Genomic DNA, 21,851 nt, shown 5'->3' with positions numbered 1-21,851 from the left:
TTTTTGGGGTTCTTATGGAAAACGAAATATCTTATCTGTATTTATTTCTAGCCACTTTAACGCAGACACACCCACAGACACTCGCTCCTCCTGAGCGGCGGCGTCTCACAGCCGTGATGGAGGGAATGCTCTCTTGCTCTGTGGTCTCTGGGCTCAGAAGAGCCCTCATAGCTTTGTGTCTTCATCATTTCTCCAGCGCTCATGCTCTCAGTATTTGGTGGGCGGTGGTGGTGCACTTTGATACCCAGATGCACGTGTGAGTGGCCGTTTATTTCTGTGCGCTTATTAACAAGCTTTTGGCCGCTTAATCGCGATTCACGGCGGGGAACAGCCCTGGTTCCTCAGTGTGGACTGACGGAACCGCCATGGGCAGCGTGAGAACCTGGTTCCCTCAGAGCAGCGCGTGAACCTGGTTCCTCAGAGCAGAGTGAGAACCTGGTTCTTCAGAGCAGCGTGAGAGACTGGTTCCTCAGCAGAGTGAGAACCTGGTTCTTCAGAGCAGCGTGAGAACCTGGTTCCTCAGAGCAGAGTGAGAACCTGGTTCTTCAGAGCAGTGTGAGAGACTGGTTCCTCAGCAGAGTGAGAACCTGGTTCTTCAGAGCAGCGTGAGAACCTGGTTTCTCAGAGCAGAGTGAGAACCTGGTTCCTCGGAGCAGTGTGAGAACCTGGTTCCTCGGAGCAGTGTGAGAACCTGGTTCCTCAGAGCAGTGTGAGAACCTGGTTCTTCAGTGCCACACGGACAGAACCCGGTGTTGTGTGGTTCCCTCTCCTCCATGTGGCCTGAGGCCCCCAGGACCCACAGCATCTGTCCTTGTGTCACTGTCTGTAACTGTGTGTCCAGCCACTGTAATCAGGCGCCATACAGAAACCACACATGTCCTAATAGTCACAACATAAAAGTCATCATATACTCATAATATAATCTTTCATCTTGTCATCTATTTAAGGTCTTGCGTGAAGATATTCGTGCACATACAAAAGGTATATGATCGCAAAGAGATTCCGCGCGCAATCTCACACGCACACGCACACTCATACCAGCAATATGTCCACACACAAACTCACACGCACACACACACTCATACCAGCAATATGTCCACACGCGCAATCTCACAAGTACACTCATACCAGCAATATGTCCACACACAAACTCACACGCACACTCATACCAGCACTATGTCCACACACGCCTCATAATGTGTCATTAAGTATGCGTAGAATCATGTGGTCAGCTTAGGTTCATTATCTGGCGAGAATAATTAATCCCTCTTGACAGTTTATTGTATCTCTGAATGTTGATATATTTGATTAGTAAATAAATGGCTGTTAACGTTACTTTGCCATAGATATGGTTGGTTGTTACAGGTGTGCCTGGTGCGTAGAGCCGGCAGAAGACATAGCAGGGGGCGTTGCAGTGTTGATACCAGATCTCACCACTTCACCACCGGACACAGAGCCCCACTTAGACTCCACTGACCTCTTCAGTGGAGAGATGTATCGCTGTCCTGGTAGATGGTAGTGTTACTGTATATATATCAACGTGATACTGTAAGCCTACTGTATACAGCCCAATCAATTTAACCGCTACTGGGTTTTGTTGACCTTCAAACTGTTTTCGGTGGCTTAACCAAATGTCGTTCCTTGAATCTTGTTTCGTAGAAATCTGTTTATTTATATTTGATTGTAGAAGCGTTGTTTTATTAATATATATTAACATATGGAGGTGGATTTGTATTAAACAATTCTCATCCTATCGTCTCTCGGTTCATTCTGCTCATAAAGGCTCACTAGTAGGTTTGGTGGTGGAGGGGGTGGGGAAGACACTGGATGCATGTTCAGATATGTATGTGATGTAACAGAATCCTGCTGTACTGAGAAATAAACCTCTTTTCTTTAAGCTGTGTTTGAACGTGTGTCCGCTGTAGCGCTCTGTCGCCACCAGAGGGCAGGCTACAAACATTATCCAATACAAATGGTGAGAAGAACATTAGCGTCGTTATTCAAATTGATGGAAACTTTGATTGAAAACACTAAACTATTTATAATACTTTTTCGATGGCATTTTCATGGTTTTCATTTGTGTTGTCTATGCCATTGTTGCTATCTATGCCAAAAGGCCTATACATCAAAGTTGAAGAAACACAGGTTTAAACACTGGTTAATAAATAATAATTAATTAATAACATACTCCACATTGTGTTTCAGTGCGTGGCCCTCTATTTATCCAGGGCACATCAAACTGAAAATATGTCTTTACTTCCTCGAAGTGTAGTGAAATATTAACCATTTGATTTTGGCACACGCAAATTGTATTGTCTGGAAATCAATCACCTTTTTATCACTTTATTCTTTCATAGTCTGCTAGACCTAAGATGTCATGAGGCATAAAGTAGACCTAGAGGTCTAGATGGACCCTGTAGACCATGGTCCTAGAGGTCTAGTTGGACCCTGTAGACCTAGGTTCTAGAGGTCTAGTTGGACCCTGTAGACCTAGGTTCTAGAGGTCTAGTTGGACCCTGTAGACCTAGGTTCTAGAGGTCTAGTTGGACCCTGTAGACCTAGGTCCCCAAGTGTCTAGTGGATCCCTGCTGGGGTCCCAGGGCCTGCTGGGGTCCCAGGTCGGAGGAGGGTTTGTAAGAGGCTGACTGGACCAGCAGGCCGGTCCAGGTTCCTCAGGCGGTCCACCCGGTTCCTCCACTTCAGTCAGACTGTGTTTATGTCACAGCTCCAGTGACAAAACAACCCCGGACAAAAGACTCAAACATTTCTCCTTAAGTACCTGGCCAATCATCTGTCTCTGTTTGAAACGGGAGCACACGGTTGTTTCTCTTAAGACAGTGTGTTCCTGAAATAGGAATCCATGTTCTTAAGACAATGCGTTCCTTATCCGAATGTTCTCTCGTAAAAGGTTGGACCTATATATCATTAGGCCTGCAGATTAATTAGGTTCATGGTTCAATTTCGTTGGCACTACCTATAAGTCGTTATCTGTTGTGTCGAAGACAATTTACTGAAGGGATGGTGACGATATACAATAACACTGCTTGAATGACCTAACTCCGGACTATTTATTCATATATAAACGTATATATGTATATATTTTTGTATTTAGTTCCACTTACTTTACATTAAATTACACTTGCAGAAAGAGGCTGCCTGATTACAATAGCAGTAAGTGACAGCCTGTTTACAATTCCCAAGTCGGCGGTGTTCCGTAAGTTTCATAATCAACCCACACTGGGTGAGTCCATACAACTCCCTCAAGATCGCTTGGTCTAGTTTTTGCTTAGTAAGTACATTTTATATGAATGATAATATGTCATTCCATTTGATTATCTGATTTAACTCCAATTAGAGTGGATTTAAAATATATAATTTGATTAATCGTGAGTTAACTCACTAATACTATGTCATTAATCGCTAGGTTACATTTTAATCGTTTGACAGCCCTCATATGTATATATATGTGTGTGTTCATGTATATGTATATATAAATGTATATGTATATGCATATATATATGCTGGCTAAATCGAACTAGGACCCTAATTATTCTACCGGCCTGATAAACATAAAACAATACCGTTTTATGAGAGAATAAAGAGAGAGATAAAGATAAAATTGTCTAAAAAAAAGACAGAGTGGCTCTGTTGCTGTTGTTGTTGTTCTTGTTGTTGATCTTTAAACCTGTTTTGCAGCATCGTGTGTTCTTCATAGTGAGGCTCTAGTTCATGTGTCCTGTGAGGTCCATGTGAGCCAAGCCCTGTTGTCACGTCGGTCATGCCCTTCAGTTAAAACACGCTCGGCCTGTGATTGGTTGGAGGCGCCGCGCCAATCAGTGTGAGCAGTAGTGATTTTACGCACGCACCCAGAATGCGCTCTGGACTAGTATCCAGGCTCCAACCGGACCTCTCCCGAGGATTTATTTAACGGCGAGGTAGGATTTTGGTATTGGATTTTAAAAACATTAAAGAAAATTGAAGAAGGTAGCGTGAACACCAGAGACGACATGGACTGCCTCTGAGCTAACGGAGCACACTTTTCATCGAGAGAAGATAACCAAGAACTCATGGTTGGACTTTGCGTCAAACCACATTTCTTCGGATAAGAATGACCCCATTCGACTATAAGCCTCTACTGCTACACATCGTGCTGCTATGGTTCATCCAACCATCCTCCCCTCAGACGCAGGAAGGTAGGTTCGAAATCCACCTCCAAATAGTGGAGACAGCGTCATTCAAAACGTCTAAATAACACAAACAGTGAGCGACCAGTTCTGTGAACTCCACATATGATCCGATTCGTTTGGCACATTTTCCCGATCTTACGAGAAAAAGTCTCCAAATCATTGCTGGGTTCAAAACCAGTTCTCCCTACGGAGAACCTGTTTGCTGTGCGTCAGCCGCACCTCTCCGTGTTTGCCCCGGTGATCCGTCTCTGTCTCCGGCTCACTTATCTCCACCCACCGGTGGTATCGGCTGATAACCAATCTCGGAGCTTTTTTGTTCAGAAAATAGCAAGCCGGGAGACTCGTATTCATCATTTCTTGACTTTACCTGTTTCTGCTGTGCCAATAAGAATATATCCATAGGCACATGGAGGTGTGACTCATGTCTCGGTGACCCGGTGACTCGGTGAACTCTGCATGTACAACGTGGCTCCGATCACCTTCGGTAAATAAAGCGGTGGGCATTCAGGGAAATAACAGGGAGAATTCAGTTCCAAGCGCATGCCATTTAAATGAGAACACCTGGAAATCACAAAAACGATACATTACATCGAATATATGTGATGATTAACTTTAACATATTTATATATCTGGTCATTTAAATGCACAGCATCATTATGCTGTGTGCAGTATTCAGTATGAACTACTGCGGTACTGGAATGCAAAGCAGGTTGTGTACATGTATACATATGTATTCATGTATACATGTACACAACAACAACAGCTGGAGAAATCCATGCAGGTCCTTCCTTGTTCGTATTACTTTCAAAACAGGTGTGATGGAAATACTGCTGATCTGTAAATGGTCAATGGATATCTGTCCATCATCGTGCAGAGGAGGTCCTGACAGCAGGAATCCCCTAAAGGTCAGGACCCCCTGAAGGTCAGGGCTCCCCTAAAGGTCAGGGCTCTCTAGATTTCGTCGAGGTCCAGCTTTATTCTGGGACTACACTGCAATGATTATGAAATATCAAACAGCTGCAGTTTGAATATCATATACCTTTATATACAATTCATAAGCAATATGAGCAATATGTAATAAGATATTTCCCAGCCCTCCTGAGACCCCTGGTGGGTGGGAAGTGGTGGTGCTAGTGGGGGGGGGTACCGTACTAACAGGCTGGTCGCCCAGGGAGACCACCACCTCTCATCCACACAGGACCGGTCCGAGAATACTCTAACGCACATCACTACCTGTTGCCAAAACAACAGGTGGGCTAATCCAAGAGAGAGGTAGGGATTAATGATGTCATGGACGTGTGATACATTCTACTATGATTCATCTCTCATCACCTTCATGTCCGATGTGTTTGTATCCTTCAGGATAAATCACTGTGCTTTTTCTGTGTTCTCGGGGGAATCTGCCAATCGTGGTTATTATTGGTGTGGCTTTGTGTTTCAACACACACAGTCATGCCTCACGACATAGAAATGCCGTCGGGCCTGTTGACTCAGTAGGCCGGCGCGGAGTGAGGCGAACCCTGATCCCTCCCCCACACGGCTCGGAGAACAAGCGTCTCCCCTTCAGGCAGCCCGGGGTCCAGGCAGCGGTCTGAACTGGGCCCTGACGGCAGGCGGCCTCTGCCTCTCTCTCTCTCTCATTTAGCACCGATGTGCAGGTGTCGCTGGGCCTGTGCACGTCACAGCGTGCACAACACGGCTGTGTGTGTGAGGGACAGGTATGCGGTAATCTCTTGCCCCCCCCGTGCCAAGTTTCTGTTTACGTCCTTGTCTCCTTTATGAGTTGTTTGTTCCCTCCTCCGTTGCTTTCGGCTGAATCTCAACGCTGCCGAACCTGAGTCTCATTGATGTGTTGGGTTACACTTTAATACAGACGGCAAGGACGGCTGCCGGCGCTCCACATCAGGTTAGGGTGGGTGTGTGTAGGGGGGGTATTAGGATATTGTTATAGCTAAATGCAAAGACTAATGGGGAGAGGGGAAGAGGTTAATAGGAGCTGAACAGAGGGGAAGAGTTTCGGCCACAAATCGTGATGTTCTACAAAAGACACTTGTTTTGCGCCGCTTCATAATAGGCCCATTGTATGTGTGTGTGTGTGTGTGTGTGTGTGTGTGTATGCGTATGCGTGTCTGTGCGTGCGTGTGTGTGTGTGTGTGTGGTTTGTGGGTGTCTTGATGTGTAACCCGTGTGTGAGTGGTGTGTGTGTGTGTGCGCGTCTGGATGTGTGTATCTCCAGCCTTCCCTTTCTCTCTCCCGTTCTGCGTCTTCTGTCTGCCAACACGAGAGAGAGAGCGGCTCTGAGAGAAACCCACTCAGCCTGTTGCCTCGCAGTGCGACGTGTGAACAGCCACACAATGCTGTAGGTGTGGACCTGTTGTTTGGACGTCCGCATTCCCCCTCCACTGCATTCGCCTCTGAGCCAGCTCTGTGGTGACATATTGTGTTCTCAGCCCCTTGAGCTCGTTATGAAACGTGCAGGTGTTCATGGCGTTTCCCAGCAGCCCATTGAAGCGCACGGCCGTCGCTGATAACACAGCGACACTCCCAGGGCTACGCAGACCGCAAATAAAGGCTCACCTTTGAGCCGATGACATTGTTTCACTCCCAAGGCCTTGGACTGGCTGCTGTCAGAGTTTGTAGCTTTGTAGAATGCGTGGGCGCGACTCGGCCAGGAAAACCCATCTCGCTCAGGCTTCAAGTATTTGTTTATTTCTGTGGGCCGTTTAGAGAGTCCATTTTGTAGAGTTGGCCCTGCCCGGGGTGGAACAGGGCTTTTGAACCCTTCTGTCTCAAAAACACAATAAAAGTGCCTGTTATCTAAATGATGGTTGTATAACTAGCTTATTGCTACATGCAATCACAGTCCCGCTGGCCTGAACTCTGTGGCCCTCATAATGTTTCCCTGATTAAGCCTGCTCTGATTTTATGATGTGTATCTTTTGAATGTATGCTAGGCCAAAGTGCTCAACTGTTGACTTGAACACATAATCCTGTAGGTTTAGAACAGGATTAGCTTAAGAAAGGTTATGAAGTGGGTTACAATCGCTCACTGTATATCTAATTGGGAGAGCCTGAACCAACGTGTGAATTGATTTGCAGTGGCCACTCATGTGGTTTTCTGTCAAACGTCAGACTCACCATCCATGGCGTCGCCCCGCTTCCTACTTTCTCCCTGCGCTAGTCCTTCTCTTCCCATGTCCCTCCTCCTCTCTGTCTGCCTCGGACAGAGATTTGAATAGCAAAGCAGTCGCCGGCCGCCCATAGACAAGGCCTTGTATGTTGTGCTCGTACAAGCCTGAGTTTGTTTACAGTTACAGTGCTCTCGTTGATATTGTGCGTTTAGAACAAAGTGCCATAGAAACGTCCACATAGAGTGGGACTCATGCGTGCGGCTGTGCCTTCCCTTTACATGCTTTAGATTCTATTCACATGGGTTCGACCTCGATAAAACACATGTTTGTTTTATTTTTATTATTTATTTATTTTGTTTGAATCGGCACAAAGAAATCAATTGTGAAGTATGAATGTAGTGGATTATTGATTAGTAGATAGCTGTATTGTACGCCTGGTGAAATCAGCAGTGATGTGCTATCTCGATGTTGGGTGTCGGATGATCGGTAATATAACACACTTCCTTCTTCCTCTAGTAACGGTTTGCTCCGGGACCAAGAACGCTCTGAGCATGACAGGAAGCTCAGACATGCAGTACAAGCTCATCAAGGAGATGTACACTGGCTGTGAGATCGTCATGGGCAACCTGGAGATCATTATGATGGAACCGTCCAGGAACTTCTCCTTCCTGCAGGTGAGCGCTGACGCCAGGGCAACCATCAACAACAGCTAGCTCCCCCTTTTCCCTGTGTTTCCACGGTGATAGCAGGTCTTCCACAGTGGCCTTGTTTACCTGAGGAATGTGGATTGAAACAAAGAGGAGCATACAAAGCAGTGTTTCCCCCACGTTCACACGTGAACGTGGATTCACGTGAACGTGAATTTTCTCCGCCGCTGCAATAAAAATCTAAAAAAAAATTGTTTTTTTACCTAGCTCCTTTTAGAAAATGTACAGCGCGTAACGTCAATTGCGCAGCACGCGGCACATCGTCACGTAACCAACATCAAAGAAGAAAAATACACAGCGAGTGTGGCAGTTGTTGGCAGTAGGCTACCCTACACGGTTACAAAGTTACATTGATTCTAGCAGTAGCGAGTGAAGCGAATATCGAAGAAAGAAGGAAAGAGTGAGCCAGACAGAGAGAGACAGACAGAGAGAGAGAGAGAGAAAGTAAGTTGCTAAAATGTGTCGCTACATGACCACCAGTGTTAAAAACCCTCTGAGCCCAATCATTTTATTGTATCTATAAACCGCAACCTCCGTGCCGTTTTTCCTCTAGTATTGTGTGTGTGTGTGTAGGCCTGTGTGTGTGTGCGTGTTGTCGCTCTTTTTGGGATAGCAACCATGTTTAGTGTTTAAGCATTAGGCAAAAATCTGTAAATAAATTGTGGAAATTATATTTGCGTTGTGGCATTTTTTGTTTAAATATTACTATACAAAAATATAAAAATCTGTAAATGAAGACACAAAAGGCAAAGTTACAACACCAATAATCCCATCCACAGTAATACACAGGACTGTTTGAATAGGATTTAAGTGCATATTCTCCTCTCAAAGTGCACCAGATTCATGCATTCCAATGTAAAGGGTACAAAAACATTTTCGGCCGGGGGGGCATGCCCCCTGACCCCGCTAGAGGGTTCGGGGACCACACCACCGCTGCTGAAAAAAATCCTGCGGGAAACACTGAAGCACTAAACGTCCGTGTAGTAAACACCAGTAAACACTAAGTCACCAAGAGAACTGAACCCCCCTAGAGACACTTTGATTAAATCGCAGCAGTCAGCTTAAAGCAATGTAATAATGAACAATGTTCCCCCCCCCCCCCCCCCCCCCCCTCATCACTGTTCCTTCTCTGCGTCCTCCCGCCCTCCCTCTGCTGCCCCCTGCAGTCCATCAGAGAGGTGACTGGCTACATCCTGATCGGTCTGAACCAGTTCAGCCGTCTGCCCCTGGACAACCTGCGCGTAATCAGAGGCACCACGCTGTACGAGGGCCGCTTCGCGCTGGCCGTCCTGGTCAACTACCAGAAGGACGGGCAGTACGGCCTGCAGGAGCTGGGGCTCACACACCTGACAGGTAGGACTGGAGGGCCTCACACACCTCAGGTAGGACTGTAGGGCCTCACACACCTGACAGGTAGGACTGTAGGGCCTCACACACCTGACAGGTAGGACTGTAGGGCCTCACACACCTGACAGGTAGGACTGTAGGGCCTCACACACCTGACAGGTAGGACTGTAGGGCCTCACACACCTGACAGGTAGGACTGTGTAGGGCCACCACTCCCTCTGAGTGGCGTGAACCTCCCGGAATGTCTGGGCTCCCAACTGCCGCTGAAACATGAGCTCCGGTGTCATAGCGCATCGTACCACATTGTACCGCATCAAACCGCATCAACACACGTGTGCCCGGCATCAGCTGCAAGTCGGGGCTTGTTGCCTGGTGCTAATTGTATTTGACATTAACTTACCTTTGTGTGTTTCTGTGTGTTTGTGTGTGTGTGTGTGTGTGTCTGTGTGTGTGTCTTCTCCCTGTATCATCTGACAGAGATCCTGGAGGGAGGTGTTCAGATCATCCAGAACAAGTTCCTGAGCTTCGCCCCTCAGATCAACTGGCTGGACATCGTGAAGGACGCCTCGAGTGAGATCATCTTCAACGACAACGGACCAGAGAGTGAGTCTCAGCAGGGGGCCGCAGTGGCACAGGAACGGCTTGGGGCACCTGTTGCCTTTTGCATTTGAGTACACTCCCCTCTTACACACTTACTGTAGGTTGTACGTCCTGGCACTTAATGTGCACACTTATTGTATGTTGTACATCCTGGCACGTACAATATAGTACTTAGCATGGTGTAGCATCTTATCCTGGCTATCTTTGTTGTATACGGTGAATTGGTTAACCTAGCGATTGTTAGTGCTTGGCCCTTGATTCTATGAACCTCCTTACTGTAAAGTACTTACTGTAAGCCGCTTCGGATAAAACTGTCTGCTAAAAGCCCTAAATGTAAATGTACACTGAGGCTGATGGAGTCTTACCTGTGGTTTCAGAGAAATGTCATAAGGCCTGCGGAGACGTGCCCTGTTGGGGTCCAGAGGCGGACGGTTGTCAGATCCGTGAGTACTGGAGAGTGTTGATGGTTCTTTCCCCTCGATGCTGTGTCACCGGGCCAGCTAATGCCCCTCTATCTCTAGTCACCAAGACTGTAGCTAACACCCCTCTATCTCTAGTCACCAAGACTGTAGCGAACACCCCTCTATCTCTAGTCACCAAGACTGTAGCTAATACCCCTCTATCTCTATTCACCAAGACTGTAGCTAACACCCCTCTATCTCTAGTCACCAAGACTGTAGCTAACACCCCTCTATCTCTAGTCACCAAGACTGTAGCTAATACCCCTCTATCTCTAGTCACCAAGACTGTAGCTAATGCACCTCTTGACTGTAGCTGAAGCCGAAGCTCTGTAGCTAATGGTCCTCTGTCTGTAGTCACCAAGACGATCTGCGCGCCACAGTGTAACGGCCGATGCTTCGGACGCAGTCCGGGCGACTGCTGCCACATGGAGTGTGCGGGGGGCTGCACGGGACCCCATGACACAAACTGCTCTGTAAGTATGCAGCAAGTCGTCAGTTGTCTTTAGAAGGAAATAATACCATTTAGATGAAGATTTAACTTAACCCCCCCCCCTGGACTCTTATCTCTAAAAAAAACAACAGACCTACCGTGGGTTAGGGTTAGGGTTAGGGTTAAGGTTAGGGTTCGCTAACCCACAGAGTCTCAGTGACTCAGGTGTTTCCATCCTCCAGGCCTGCAGGAACTTCAACAACTCGGGCTCCTGCGTGCCTCAGTGCCCCAAGACACACATCTACAGCAAGCTCACCTTCAAGCTGGAGCGGAACCCCAGCGCCAAGTACCAGTATGGTTCCATCTGCGTGGCGCAGTGCCCCTGTGAGTGTGGGGGTGGAACCCAACACTCAACACACAACACCTGACTAACCCTGACCCTAATCTTAACCCTGACACTATCCAAACACACAACTAACCCTGACCCTCACACAACACACAACACCCAACCAACCCTGACCCTCACCCTAACCTTAACTCAACACACACAAGCCCAGAACTTGTCTAACCCTAACCTTAAACCTGACTGTAACCCTAACTCAACCCACAACCCCCAACTCATCTAACCCTAACCCTAACCCAGACTGTATCTCAACCCACCAGTCCAAGCGGAGCCCCAACCCAATCAGACCAGGTGTAACCGTGGTGGTAAGCTCTGCTCTGTGTCGTTCACTGCACAGCTAACTTCGTGGTTGACGAGAGCTCCTGTGTGAGCAGCTGCCCCAAGGGCAAGATGGAAGTGGAGAAGACGGAAGGAGTGAAGAGGTGCGAGCCGTGTGGAGGTCCCTGTCCAAAAGGTGCTGACCGCCTTAACCCCTGATCTGTGTCTGAGTCTCTGGTGTGACCTCCTCTCTCGCGAGGACTCTCCCGGTGACAGGCGCTGTGTTCTGTCCCCTCAGTGTGCATCGGGACCGGCCCGGCCGAACGGCAGACCGTGGACGCCCTGAACATTGAGAGCTTCAGGAACTGCACCAAGATCCAGGGAAGCCTCCACTTCCTGGTGACCGGGATCAAAGGGTAGGCAGGACACCCCCGGACACCCACTACGACATCATCCGTTCATCTGGAGGAAGTCATGATTATCATCAATATCATAATAATGTTCACATTATTCCTTCCATGCAGGGATGATTACAAGAACATTCCGGCCATCGACCCTGAGAAGCTGAAGATCTTCAGCACCGTCAGAGAGATCACAGGTGTGTGCTATTCCTTTTTGTGTGTCTTGATTTAATATCCGTCACTAAAGTACGTTCTGCTGTCATAATCTCCTGATAAACGAGGCCTCTGTCCCCAGACTACCTGAACATCCAGTCCTGGCCGACCAACATGTCAGATCTGTCCGTGTTCTCTAACCTTCAGACCATCGAGGGCAGGACCCTCTACAAGTAAACACTTGTCCACCTGTTTCTTCTACCTGTTTAATCTCCTTGTATGTGTAACCGCCCCGCCGAGCAGAACACCACCAGCATGCCTCTAATATCTTCATTTGTCTCTCACACCCTTCCCCTTTTCCCCCGTCCTATCGTCACCTCTCCCTGTCCCCCAGAGGATCCAACTCTAAAAGGTACATCCTTACCCCCCCCCCACTCCCCTTGTACCGGATAGTATTGGCCTGTACCTTCAGAGTCTCAGCCCACCGCAGCCCCACTAACCCGTCTCCCCTCCACCTCCTCCGTCAGGGGGTACGCTCTGCTGGTGATTGGTATCAAGTCCCTGACGTCTCTCGGGCTTCGGTCGCTGAGGAAGATCAATGACGGCGGTGTTTACATTACGAGGAACCAAAAGCTTTGCTACCAAGACAACGTCAACTGGACACGCCTGTCCACCAAGAGCTCCCACCCGAGGGGCCGCATGAAGAACATCGACGTCAAGGGGAACGCAGCCCGCGGCCGATGTGGTGAGAGGAGGCTGCCGGTGTCCTCCAATCAGGGCTCAATAAGCCTAGCCTAAGTGAGCACTAAGGCTAGGATTAGTGAGCACTAAGCCTAGCATAGCCTTAGTGAGCACTAAGCCTAGCCTAGCCTTAGTGAGCACTTAGCCTAACCTAGCCTTAGTGACCAATTAGCCTAGCCTAGCCTTAGTGAGCACTTAGCCTAGCCTAGCCTTAGTGAGCACTTAGCCTAGCCTAGCCTTAGTGAGCATTAAGCCTAGCCTAGCCTTCATGAGCATTAAGCCTAGCCTAGCCTTCGTGAGCATTAAGCCTAGCCTAGCCTTAGTGAGCATTAAGCCTAGCCTAGCCTTAGTGAGCACTAAGCCAAACCTTAGTTAGCATTTAGCCTAGCCTAGCCTTAGTGAGCACTAAGCCTTAGTGAGCATTAATCCTAGCCTAGCCTTAGTGAGCTCTAAGGCTAGCCTAGCCTTAGTGAGCACTAAGCTTAGCCTTAGTGAGCGCTAGGCCTAGCCTAGCCTCGACTCAGATCCCTTCATTAAGAACTGATGTTCGGTGTGGAAGCGTCATTTTTCTTTTAACGCTTGATATCCGTGTGTGAAGACAAAGAAGGCCACATCTGCGACCCCCTGTGCTCCTCTGATGGGTGCTGGGGTCCGGGACCCAGCCAGTGTCTCGCCTGTAAGAACTACAGCCTCGGAGGCACCTGCGTGGAGCAGTGCATGTTCCTGACAGGGTCAGTATCTCCACAATACGACAAACAACGGAATCTCATAATTTGGGAATGTGCGGCTGTACAGAGACCTTACATTTACATTTAGGGCATTTAGCAGACGCTTTTATCCAAAGCGACTTACAATAAGTGCATTTGTTACAATAAGTACATTTGTAACATAAGAAGTGAAACAATATATCGCTGTCGGTACAGTAAAGACGTTCATAGAACCAAGTGCAAGTATTACAATCGCTAGGCTAACCCATTCCCCGTGTAAAGCAAAGATAGCAGCTACTGTAGATGCTACACAATTAAGTACCATGAATAAGTGCAATGTACCAGTGCCAGGACGTACAACATTCAATTGTGGCTGTGCAGACCTTTTAGTCGTGTTATCTTTGGTCGGTGGTGTGCTGACCAGCTGTCCTCCCCCTTCCCTCCCCTTTGCAGCGACAGGCGGGAGTTTGCGACGGCTGAAGGGGAATGCGTGCCCTGCCACGCTGAGTGTGAACTGCAGCTTGGGAGGCCAACCTGCACCGGGCCCGTACGTTCCTAACGCCCGCGTTGCACTACATAACACTCCAGACTTTCAATGCTGCTTCCTCGAGATCCTCAAGGTCGTGATAAGCAGATCCCAGACACCAACTAGTGGTGCTTCACGAGACGAATTTCTCTCTCTATGTGTAGATCTGTATATAAAGATCCATATAGACAAACGTGCATATTAAACATAATCTTCTACGATCTATCTCTTCCTCCTGCCTGACTGCCTCCCGGCCACCAGGGGGCAGACCAGTGTGTGGCGTGTGCCCGGAACAAGGACGGCCCCCACTGCGTGTCCACCTGCCCCAAGGGGCTGATGGGAGAGGGGGGGGTCATCTTCAAATACCCCGACAGACACCACAAGTGTGAGCCCTGCCATCTCAACTGCACCCAGGGGTAAGCAGGGGCATCCATCCATACATCCATCCATCCATACATATATACATACATACATCCATACACTCTGTACAGGACTTGAGATCCAGGAGGAGGAGGCTAGCCCAGTGATTACATTAACATTGAGTGTGTTTAGCAGACGGTTTCATCCAAAGCAACTTACAAGAGGTACATTTGTCAGAAGAAAGAGAAACAACAATACATCACTGTGGTACAGTAAGCCAAGCACAACAATCGTGAGGTTAACCCCTTCCCTCTATACAACAAAGATAGCTAGGATAAGATGCTAAACAATGCTAAGTCAGTGTTTCCCGCAGGATTTTTTTCAGCAGCGGTGGTGTGGTCCCCGAACCCTCTAGGGGGGTCAGGGTGCATGCCCCCCCGGCCCAAATTTTTTTGTACCCTTTACATTGGAATGCATGAATCTGGTGCACTTTGAGAGGAGAATATGCACTTAAATCCTATTCAAACAGTCCTGTGTATTACTGTAGATGGGATTATTGGTGTTGTAGCTTTGCCTTTTGTGTCTTCATTTACAGATTTTTATATTTTTGTATAGTAATATTTAAACAAAAAATGCCACAACGCAAATATAATTTGCACAATTTATTTACAGATTTTTGCCTAATGCTTAAACACTAAACATGGTTGCTATCCCAAAAAGAGCGACAACACGCACACACACACCTAGGCCTACACATACACACACAATACTAGAGGAAAAACGGCACGGAGGTTGCGGTTTATAGATACAATAAAATGATTGGGCTCAGAGGGTTTTTAACACTGGTGGTCATGTAGCGACACATTTTAGCAACTTACTTTCTCTCTCTCTCTCTCTCTCTCTGTCTGTCTCTCTCTGTCTGGCTCACTCTTTCCTTCTTTCTTCGATCTTCCGCTTCACTCGCTACTGCTAGAATCAATGTAACTTTGTAACCGTGTAGGGCAGCCTACTGCCAACAACTGCCACACTCGCTGTGTATTTTTCTTCTTTGATGTTGGTTACGTGACGATGTGCCGCGTGCTGCGCAATTGACGTTACGCGCTGTACATTTTCTAAAAGGAGCTACGTAAAAAAAAAATTTAAAAAAAATTCGGAGAAGGATTTTTATTGCAGCGGCGGAGAAAATTCAGCAGCGTGTGAACGTGGGGGAAACACTAAGTACTATTTTTAAGTGCCAGGAAGTACAACATACATTAAGTGAGTAAAAGGGGTGTGGGGGGAGGGGGGAGAGAGGCTCTGCAGAGTCTAGGTGAACTGTGAACAATTAAGTCTCGATATTTCGGAAGCTGGTGAGCGACTCTGCGGTCCTGTCATCGGCAGGGAGCTCGATCCACCAGTAAGCAGTATTATGTTACCAGGAGTTCCCCGACTGATGGGTGGGACACTTTGGGTTCTTCCAGTGCAGCCCACCGGAAACCACTCTGCAGTGGCGTGGTTCACCTAAGTTTCCCCTCTTCCTGTTTCCTGTTTCCAGGTGCGATGGTCCAAACATCGGAGACTGTCTGGAATCCCGGAGTTCCATGTCTAGGTGAGTTTAGTTTTTCTAGCTCATAGTCAAATGTTTGATTTGATATGCTAAATAAATACAGTAACTCTTTACAGTAAGGGTACATTCAATTACCATTAGTTAATACAGTCATAAGCATTATTGTCTAGCCTAGTTCCCAGGGTTAAGGTTAGGGTTAGGGGTCGCGGGTTAGGATTGCCTAACCCTAGCCAAATTAAAGTCCAAATGCATTACGTTTCAGCTAGCTCATAGTTTAAAATAACCTGGACAAATCTGTTGATAGTGATTTCAATAATCGCATCAATAAAATCACATCCAATAACCAATCCGACAACCAATACCTCTCTTTGCTTACAAGAATCTTACTATCGCCACTCCTAAACCCCTCCCACTCACCCCAAGCCCCTCCAACTCACCCTAAACCCCTCCCACTCAGGGTCATTTATGCCAACCAAAAATAGACATTCAACAATCAAGTGGAAATTGTGCAATTTTCTTTTCAAATCTCCGCCCAGCCGAACGACCACGGGCATCGTGCTGGGAGTCATCGCCCTCCTCTTCGTGGCATTCTCCATCTTCGTCCTGACCGTTCTCTACCGTCGCGGTCTCGCCATCCGTCGCAAACGAGCCATGAGGAGATACATGGAGAGCGGAGAGGTCAGTGACAAGCCGAACTGTAGCCTGTTCTTCCATCTCCTGTTCTTCATGAGTCTATGTTCTTCATGTGTATGTGTTCACACCTCCTCTGTGTTCTTCCAGAGTTTTGAACCACTGGATCCCACTGAGAAAGGAGCAAAGGTTCACGCTCGCATCCTGAAGGTCACAGATCTTCGTAAGATCAAGCTCCTTGGCCAGGGCGTGTTCGGAACAGTCCACAAGGTAACCCCTTTAATCTGCACCTCCCTGTAAACTAACTATAGGTAATGGTCCATCCAGTAACTATATCATGTGTTGTTCTCCTTAATTCAGGGCATCTGGATTCCTGAAGGGGACACGGTGAAGCTTCCAGTGGCGATAAAGACTATCACTGACCGCACAGGGCGTCAGAAGTTCCATGAGATGACAGACGTAAGGCAACTCCAATCCAAACCCGTTTTGAGAAACAGTATATGTGTATGGAAGTATGGAAGTATAATAGTAATGTTTGACTGTGCATGTTGCAGCACATGTTGTCTCTGGGTAGTTTGGACCACATCAACGTGGTCAGGATCCTGGGCATATGCCCCGGGGAAAACCTACAACTGGTCACCCAGCTCAGCTCCCAGGGCTCTTTGCTGGAGCACATCAAGCACCGCAAGAACAACCTCAGCCCCCAGAGGCTGCTCAACTGGTGTGTGCAGATCGCCAAGGTGAACTTCTGCTCTTGTGAACATTTCTTCAGGTGTGTTGGAATGTTTGCACTCTTCCAGATAACCAAGATGCTTTCCTAAATGTATCTTTCAGGGCATGTACTACCTGGAAGAGCATCGGATGGTCCATAGGAACCTGGCAGCAAGAAATGTGCTTCTGAAGAACGACTACATGGTCCAGATCTCAGACTACGGCATTGCAGACCTGCTCTACCCAGATGAGAAGAAATACTTCTACAACGAAGTCAAGGTCTGTAGTCCAACCATAAAGGGGTTTATTGCTCAGCAAAGACAGCAGTTGTCCTGCAGTAAAAAGATCAAAGTTTATCAAAACAGGATAAACTTGCATTCTGAGCTATTACCCAAACAACATTTTGATAATCATTGACCCTGAACGTTAACATGTTCACCAGGGATGAAATCAAACCCTAAAGGCTGTTTTTACAGACGCCAATCAAGTGGATGGCCTTGGAGAGCATCTTATTCCGCAGATACACCCATCAGAGTGATGTCTGGAGCTACGGTCAGTCCAGCTTTGTACCATAATACAACTTTATAACCTAAAGAATCGATGGTAGATAACTGCTGTGTTGGTTGGATAGTTTATTGGAATGCATCGGTGATTGTTATCAAATAACTGAAATATAACTTGAGAATCATGTGAATCCTCTATTGGTGTCTTGCAGGTGTGACTGTATGGGAGATGATGTCGTACGGGACGGAGCCCTACCCAGCCATGCGTCCACAGGAGGTCCCTGACCTGCTGGAGAAGGGGGAGCGGCTGTCCCAGCCCCCCATCTGCACCATCGACGTCTACATGGTCATGGTCAAGTGTGAGTCCCTCTCCATATCTTCTGCTGTCCCTGCTCAGAAGAACGCTTTAGAGCTCAGCAGAACCACAGCGTTTCTCAGGTAGTTCATTTTGGGATTCTTGTTTCGTCCACAGGTTGGATGATCGATGAGAACGTCCGTCCGACCTTCAAAGAGCTGGCCAATGAGTTCACTAGGATGGCCAGAGACCCCCCGCGGTATCTGGTGATCAAAGTGAGCACCTTCATCACCTTCATCCACCATTGCATGACGACTTCAACATGACTTTGTAATTCATCGTCGTCTTCTTCTCCTTCTTCCTCCCGCGGTCTCGCCCCAGGGCGACTGCAGCGCGGCAGACTTGGCCCCTGACGACCACCTGCAGCGCTCAGCCGACCTGGAGGAGATGAACGGAGAGCTGGAGGACCAGGAGGCCGAGGCCCTGGAGGAGGGCCTGTCCACGCACCATCTCTACATGTCCCCGTCACGGAGCATGTCCCGCCTCTCCAAGATGGAAAGCATGAGGGTAAGTGTCGTAGGGACTAGGGAACGCATGCATCGTGTTGCCCATTCATCGTTTAAGGACACTGCGTCGTTCTGGTGAAGGACTGCCATGTGTTATAAATAAACGTGAACTTCCCCTCCTTTCTCCTAAAGATGATCCAAAACACATCAAGCATGGCTGGATACCTGCCCATGACCCCGGGTGTGGACTGTCCAGGACAGGTGAGTTATATCAGCTCCTGTGAGGGAGAAATATAGTGGTTGGTATTAGATGGTATCCAGTGAGCCATCTCCACGAAGAGGGCCTGGTATTAGATGGTTTCAGGTGAAGGCCTGGTATTAGATGGTATCCAGTGAACCATCTCCATGCTAGGGCCTGGTATTAGATGGTATCCAGTGAACCATCTCCATGCTAGGGCCTGGTATTAGATGGTATCCAGTGAACCATCTCCTTGGTCCTCAAAGGCTTCTGTTCCTCTGCAGGGCGCGTGGCCGTCCCGCTCGCGGCTGAACTCGGCCCGGACGGTGTCTGAGAGCTCCGAGGGCCGCGGCACCGTCACGGACCAGGACATGAACGAGGACTTCTCCCTGACCGGAAGCCTGAGGAGGAAACGCCAGCGCGAGGACAGCGCCTACCTGTCCCAGAGAGACAGCATGTCCGGGGGCCCCCCGCAGACCCCCTCTCCGGACATACACAACGAGGAGGATCAGAACGGATACGTGCTTCCTGGGGAAAGCCCAAAGAGAGGTACCACCACCGGGTTGTTCTTCTCACTGCTTCACTGTCCGTTTATCTGAGTCTTCCAACACACAGGATCTACTGCTGACAATTGTTATTACAATTATGAATCCTTAATTCAACCAGGCTGAAACACATTGATATTCAACACGAAGAATAATTAAATAATATAAAATCATGAGATGAATAATTGATAGTACACGGAGGCATATATCATTAACACAGTAAAAGATACAAACCTTCCTTAATCCATCGATGACTGATGCTGTAAATGAGATCTAAACTAGAGAACTAGAGATCTATTCCACACCAATACTAACTGTCCAAATGTCGTTTCCCAGACACCATGCTCTTCGTGGCCCAGGTCACTCCGTTCAAAGACCGGATGTGCATCGTTCACTCTCAGGGACCCCCCAGCGACCCCGACCAGGAAGACTACGAGTACATGAACAAACACACGGCCTCCCGGGCGGCAAAGCCCCCGGGGGGCCCGCTGAAGGACAGCAGCTCCTGGGTCCAGATGAGGGACCTGGGAGGTCACCCTCCACACGAGGACCAGGACGCCCTCCGAGGCTCGTCCTTAGAGGACCGGGCCTCTCTGGAGTACGAGTACATGGACATCAGGGGGAATGAGGCGGAGGAGAGCCTCCCTCTACAGACACACAAGGCTCCCCCTAGATCCACGGTCCTGGAGAACGTCTACAGGGAGGTGCTGGAGGAGGTGGAGGAGGACGACTACCAGGAGGCGGAGGACAACTACCAGTACACCAACCGGCAGCCCAAGCTCCGACAGGCACTGGAACAGCGGAAAGAGGGGACAGGGCTGGGCAGGGGCCAAAGGGAGGCGTGTGAGTATGAGGACATGAACTCGCTGAGCGGGGAGCGAGGAGGGGAAGAGATGGCCGTGTACCAGAACCTGGGCGGGGAGGAGGAAGAGGAGGAGCGCGCTGCCCAGGGCAACGAGGGACGGCGGGCCTCGGGAATCGACCCGTACGTTAAAGTACGGGCGGGGGCCGCGATCGGAGAACCCGCCGGGGTGGACAGATCTTTTGACAATCCTGACTACTGGCACAGCAGGATGTTTCTCAAGTCGAACACTGTGAGTACTTAGGAGGATTGAACCAAGGAGCCCACATCTCCGGTGAATGATTGCATGAAGGACCCTGAAGTGGGACACAATCAGAAGCCCACTCACCCAGTGCCCCAGGACCCCTTTTGTATTTTGTATTTTTTGACCTTTTGGTATTTTCTGTTACAAACACTACCGGATGTTTACAGACTTGAGCTTCTGAGTATTTTTTGCTAAAATGCACTGAATGAACCGATGCAACAAAAATGGCCAGATTACCAGCTTTAAGCTTTATGAGCTTCTGTGTTTACTTAATGAACAAATGAATGAAATCCTTTTTAGCAGAGTATTTGGGGGGCTTTTAATTTTCATGTTTTCAAACCTCTCTCAAATCATGATATTGGCCTTTTATATATGTTTGGTTTACACACTTAATAAACCTTGAATATTATGATCTTGGAATAAAACCTTTTTCACTTACACTTCACTGAACCTGTCTTGTAGTTGTCTCTTGCCTTCTGATGAAGGGTTTCAGGATACACTGTATTGCACACCATCTTACGAAAGAAGATAAGTATTTGTCATTCTGCCAAATGGTTCTCTACCGAATGGACACAATCGATTAGGACAAGTTGGATAAGAAATAAAACTTACACAGCGTCAAATCATTTTGATTGGCTACCCTGGAAATCAGTTGCCAGGAAGGATCAGAAGGAAGTTGAGTTTGAGGAACACGAAGTTGGCTGTGATGGGGAGGACCAGATCTGGGATGTCTCCTTATTGCAGACTTCAGTGTCTTATTCTGCATTGAATAATCCCTTACAGTGAATAACCCTTAAATCTGAACGGTCTTATGAATGGATGTCTGCTCAGGGGACGACACACAAGGGACTGTGAGTAGCAGTATGTAGTTTGGAGATGAATGCCTCACCCAGGTTTCTCAGTGAGGCTGAGCCACTCTTTGAATTTCCCTTTGAGGTATTAACAATAAAAAAATATCTAAGGGCTATTGTAGAGTGTGTGTGTGTGGAGATAGCTGGTTTGAGCAGCCTCACCTGGCTCGAGCCCATCTGATTGGGGTGGGGCTGGGTGAGGCTGCATACCTGTTACACATTGAACGATCCGGGTGCTACAGGTTAAACCAGCCTGGAGGCGGTCACACGGAGCCCACGTGTGTCGTTATCTGCAAGCCTTACAATGAACCGGCTTCAACACCCCCACCATGCGTCTGGAGGAGCCCAGTAAAGCCACCTAGGTGGCGTGTAGCATCAACATTCTACAACCAGGGGATCGCAGCAACACGGGTTAGATTCCTGCCCGTCGTCATTTGTCCATGTCCTCCCCTCTGTCTCACATACCTTGCTGTCTTTCTCACGCTACCATAAAGCATAACAATTCATA

The 21,851-nt window shown here is 48.2% G+C and overlaps 1 protein-coding gene across 1 annotated transcript; it reads left to right on the top strand.

The window, feature by feature from the left end:
- Positions 1–3,867: 3,867 nt before the first annotated feature.
- erbb3a (erb-b2 receptor tyrosine kinase 3a) lies at positions 3,868–20,937 on the top strand. Its single transcript, XM_079748012.1, has 29 exons — positions 3,868–4,193; positions 7,835–7,992; positions 9,192–9,378; positions 9,850–9,975; positions 10,350–10,415; positions 10,788–10,906; positions 11,106–11,247; positions 11,604–11,720; positions 11,823–11,940; positions 12,049–12,122; positions 12,221–12,311; positions 12,473–12,490; positions 12,606–12,823; positions 13,418–13,550; positions 13,980–14,073; positions 14,314–14,468; positions 15,947–16,000; positions 16,495–16,636; positions 16,739–16,858; positions 16,949–17,047; positions 17,143–17,328; positions 17,423–17,578; positions 17,776–17,851; positions 18,015–18,161; positions 18,275–18,372; positions 18,479–18,664; positions 18,796–18,864; positions 19,126–19,390; positions 19,723–20,937. Exons 1-29 carry the CDS (start codon positions 4,109–4,111, stop codon positions 20,490–20,492), a joined length of 4,269 nt encoding a protein of 1,422 aa, XP_079604138.1. The 5' UTR covers positions 3,868–4,108; the 3' UTR covers positions 20,493–20,937.
- The last annotated feature ends 914 nt before the right edge of the window (positions 20,938–21,851 follow it).

This window comes from Pollachius pollachius (assembly GCF_949987615.1).
Source record: "Pollachius pollachius genome assembly, chromosome: 12".
In the NCBI taxonomy this organism is placed as follows: domain Eukaryota; kingdom Metazoa; phylum Chordata; class Actinopteri; order Gadiformes; family Gadidae; genus Pollachius; species Pollachius pollachius.
The sequence above is the reverse complement of the archived record's forward strand: the minus strand, read 5'-3'. Positions and strand labels throughout refer to the sequence as shown.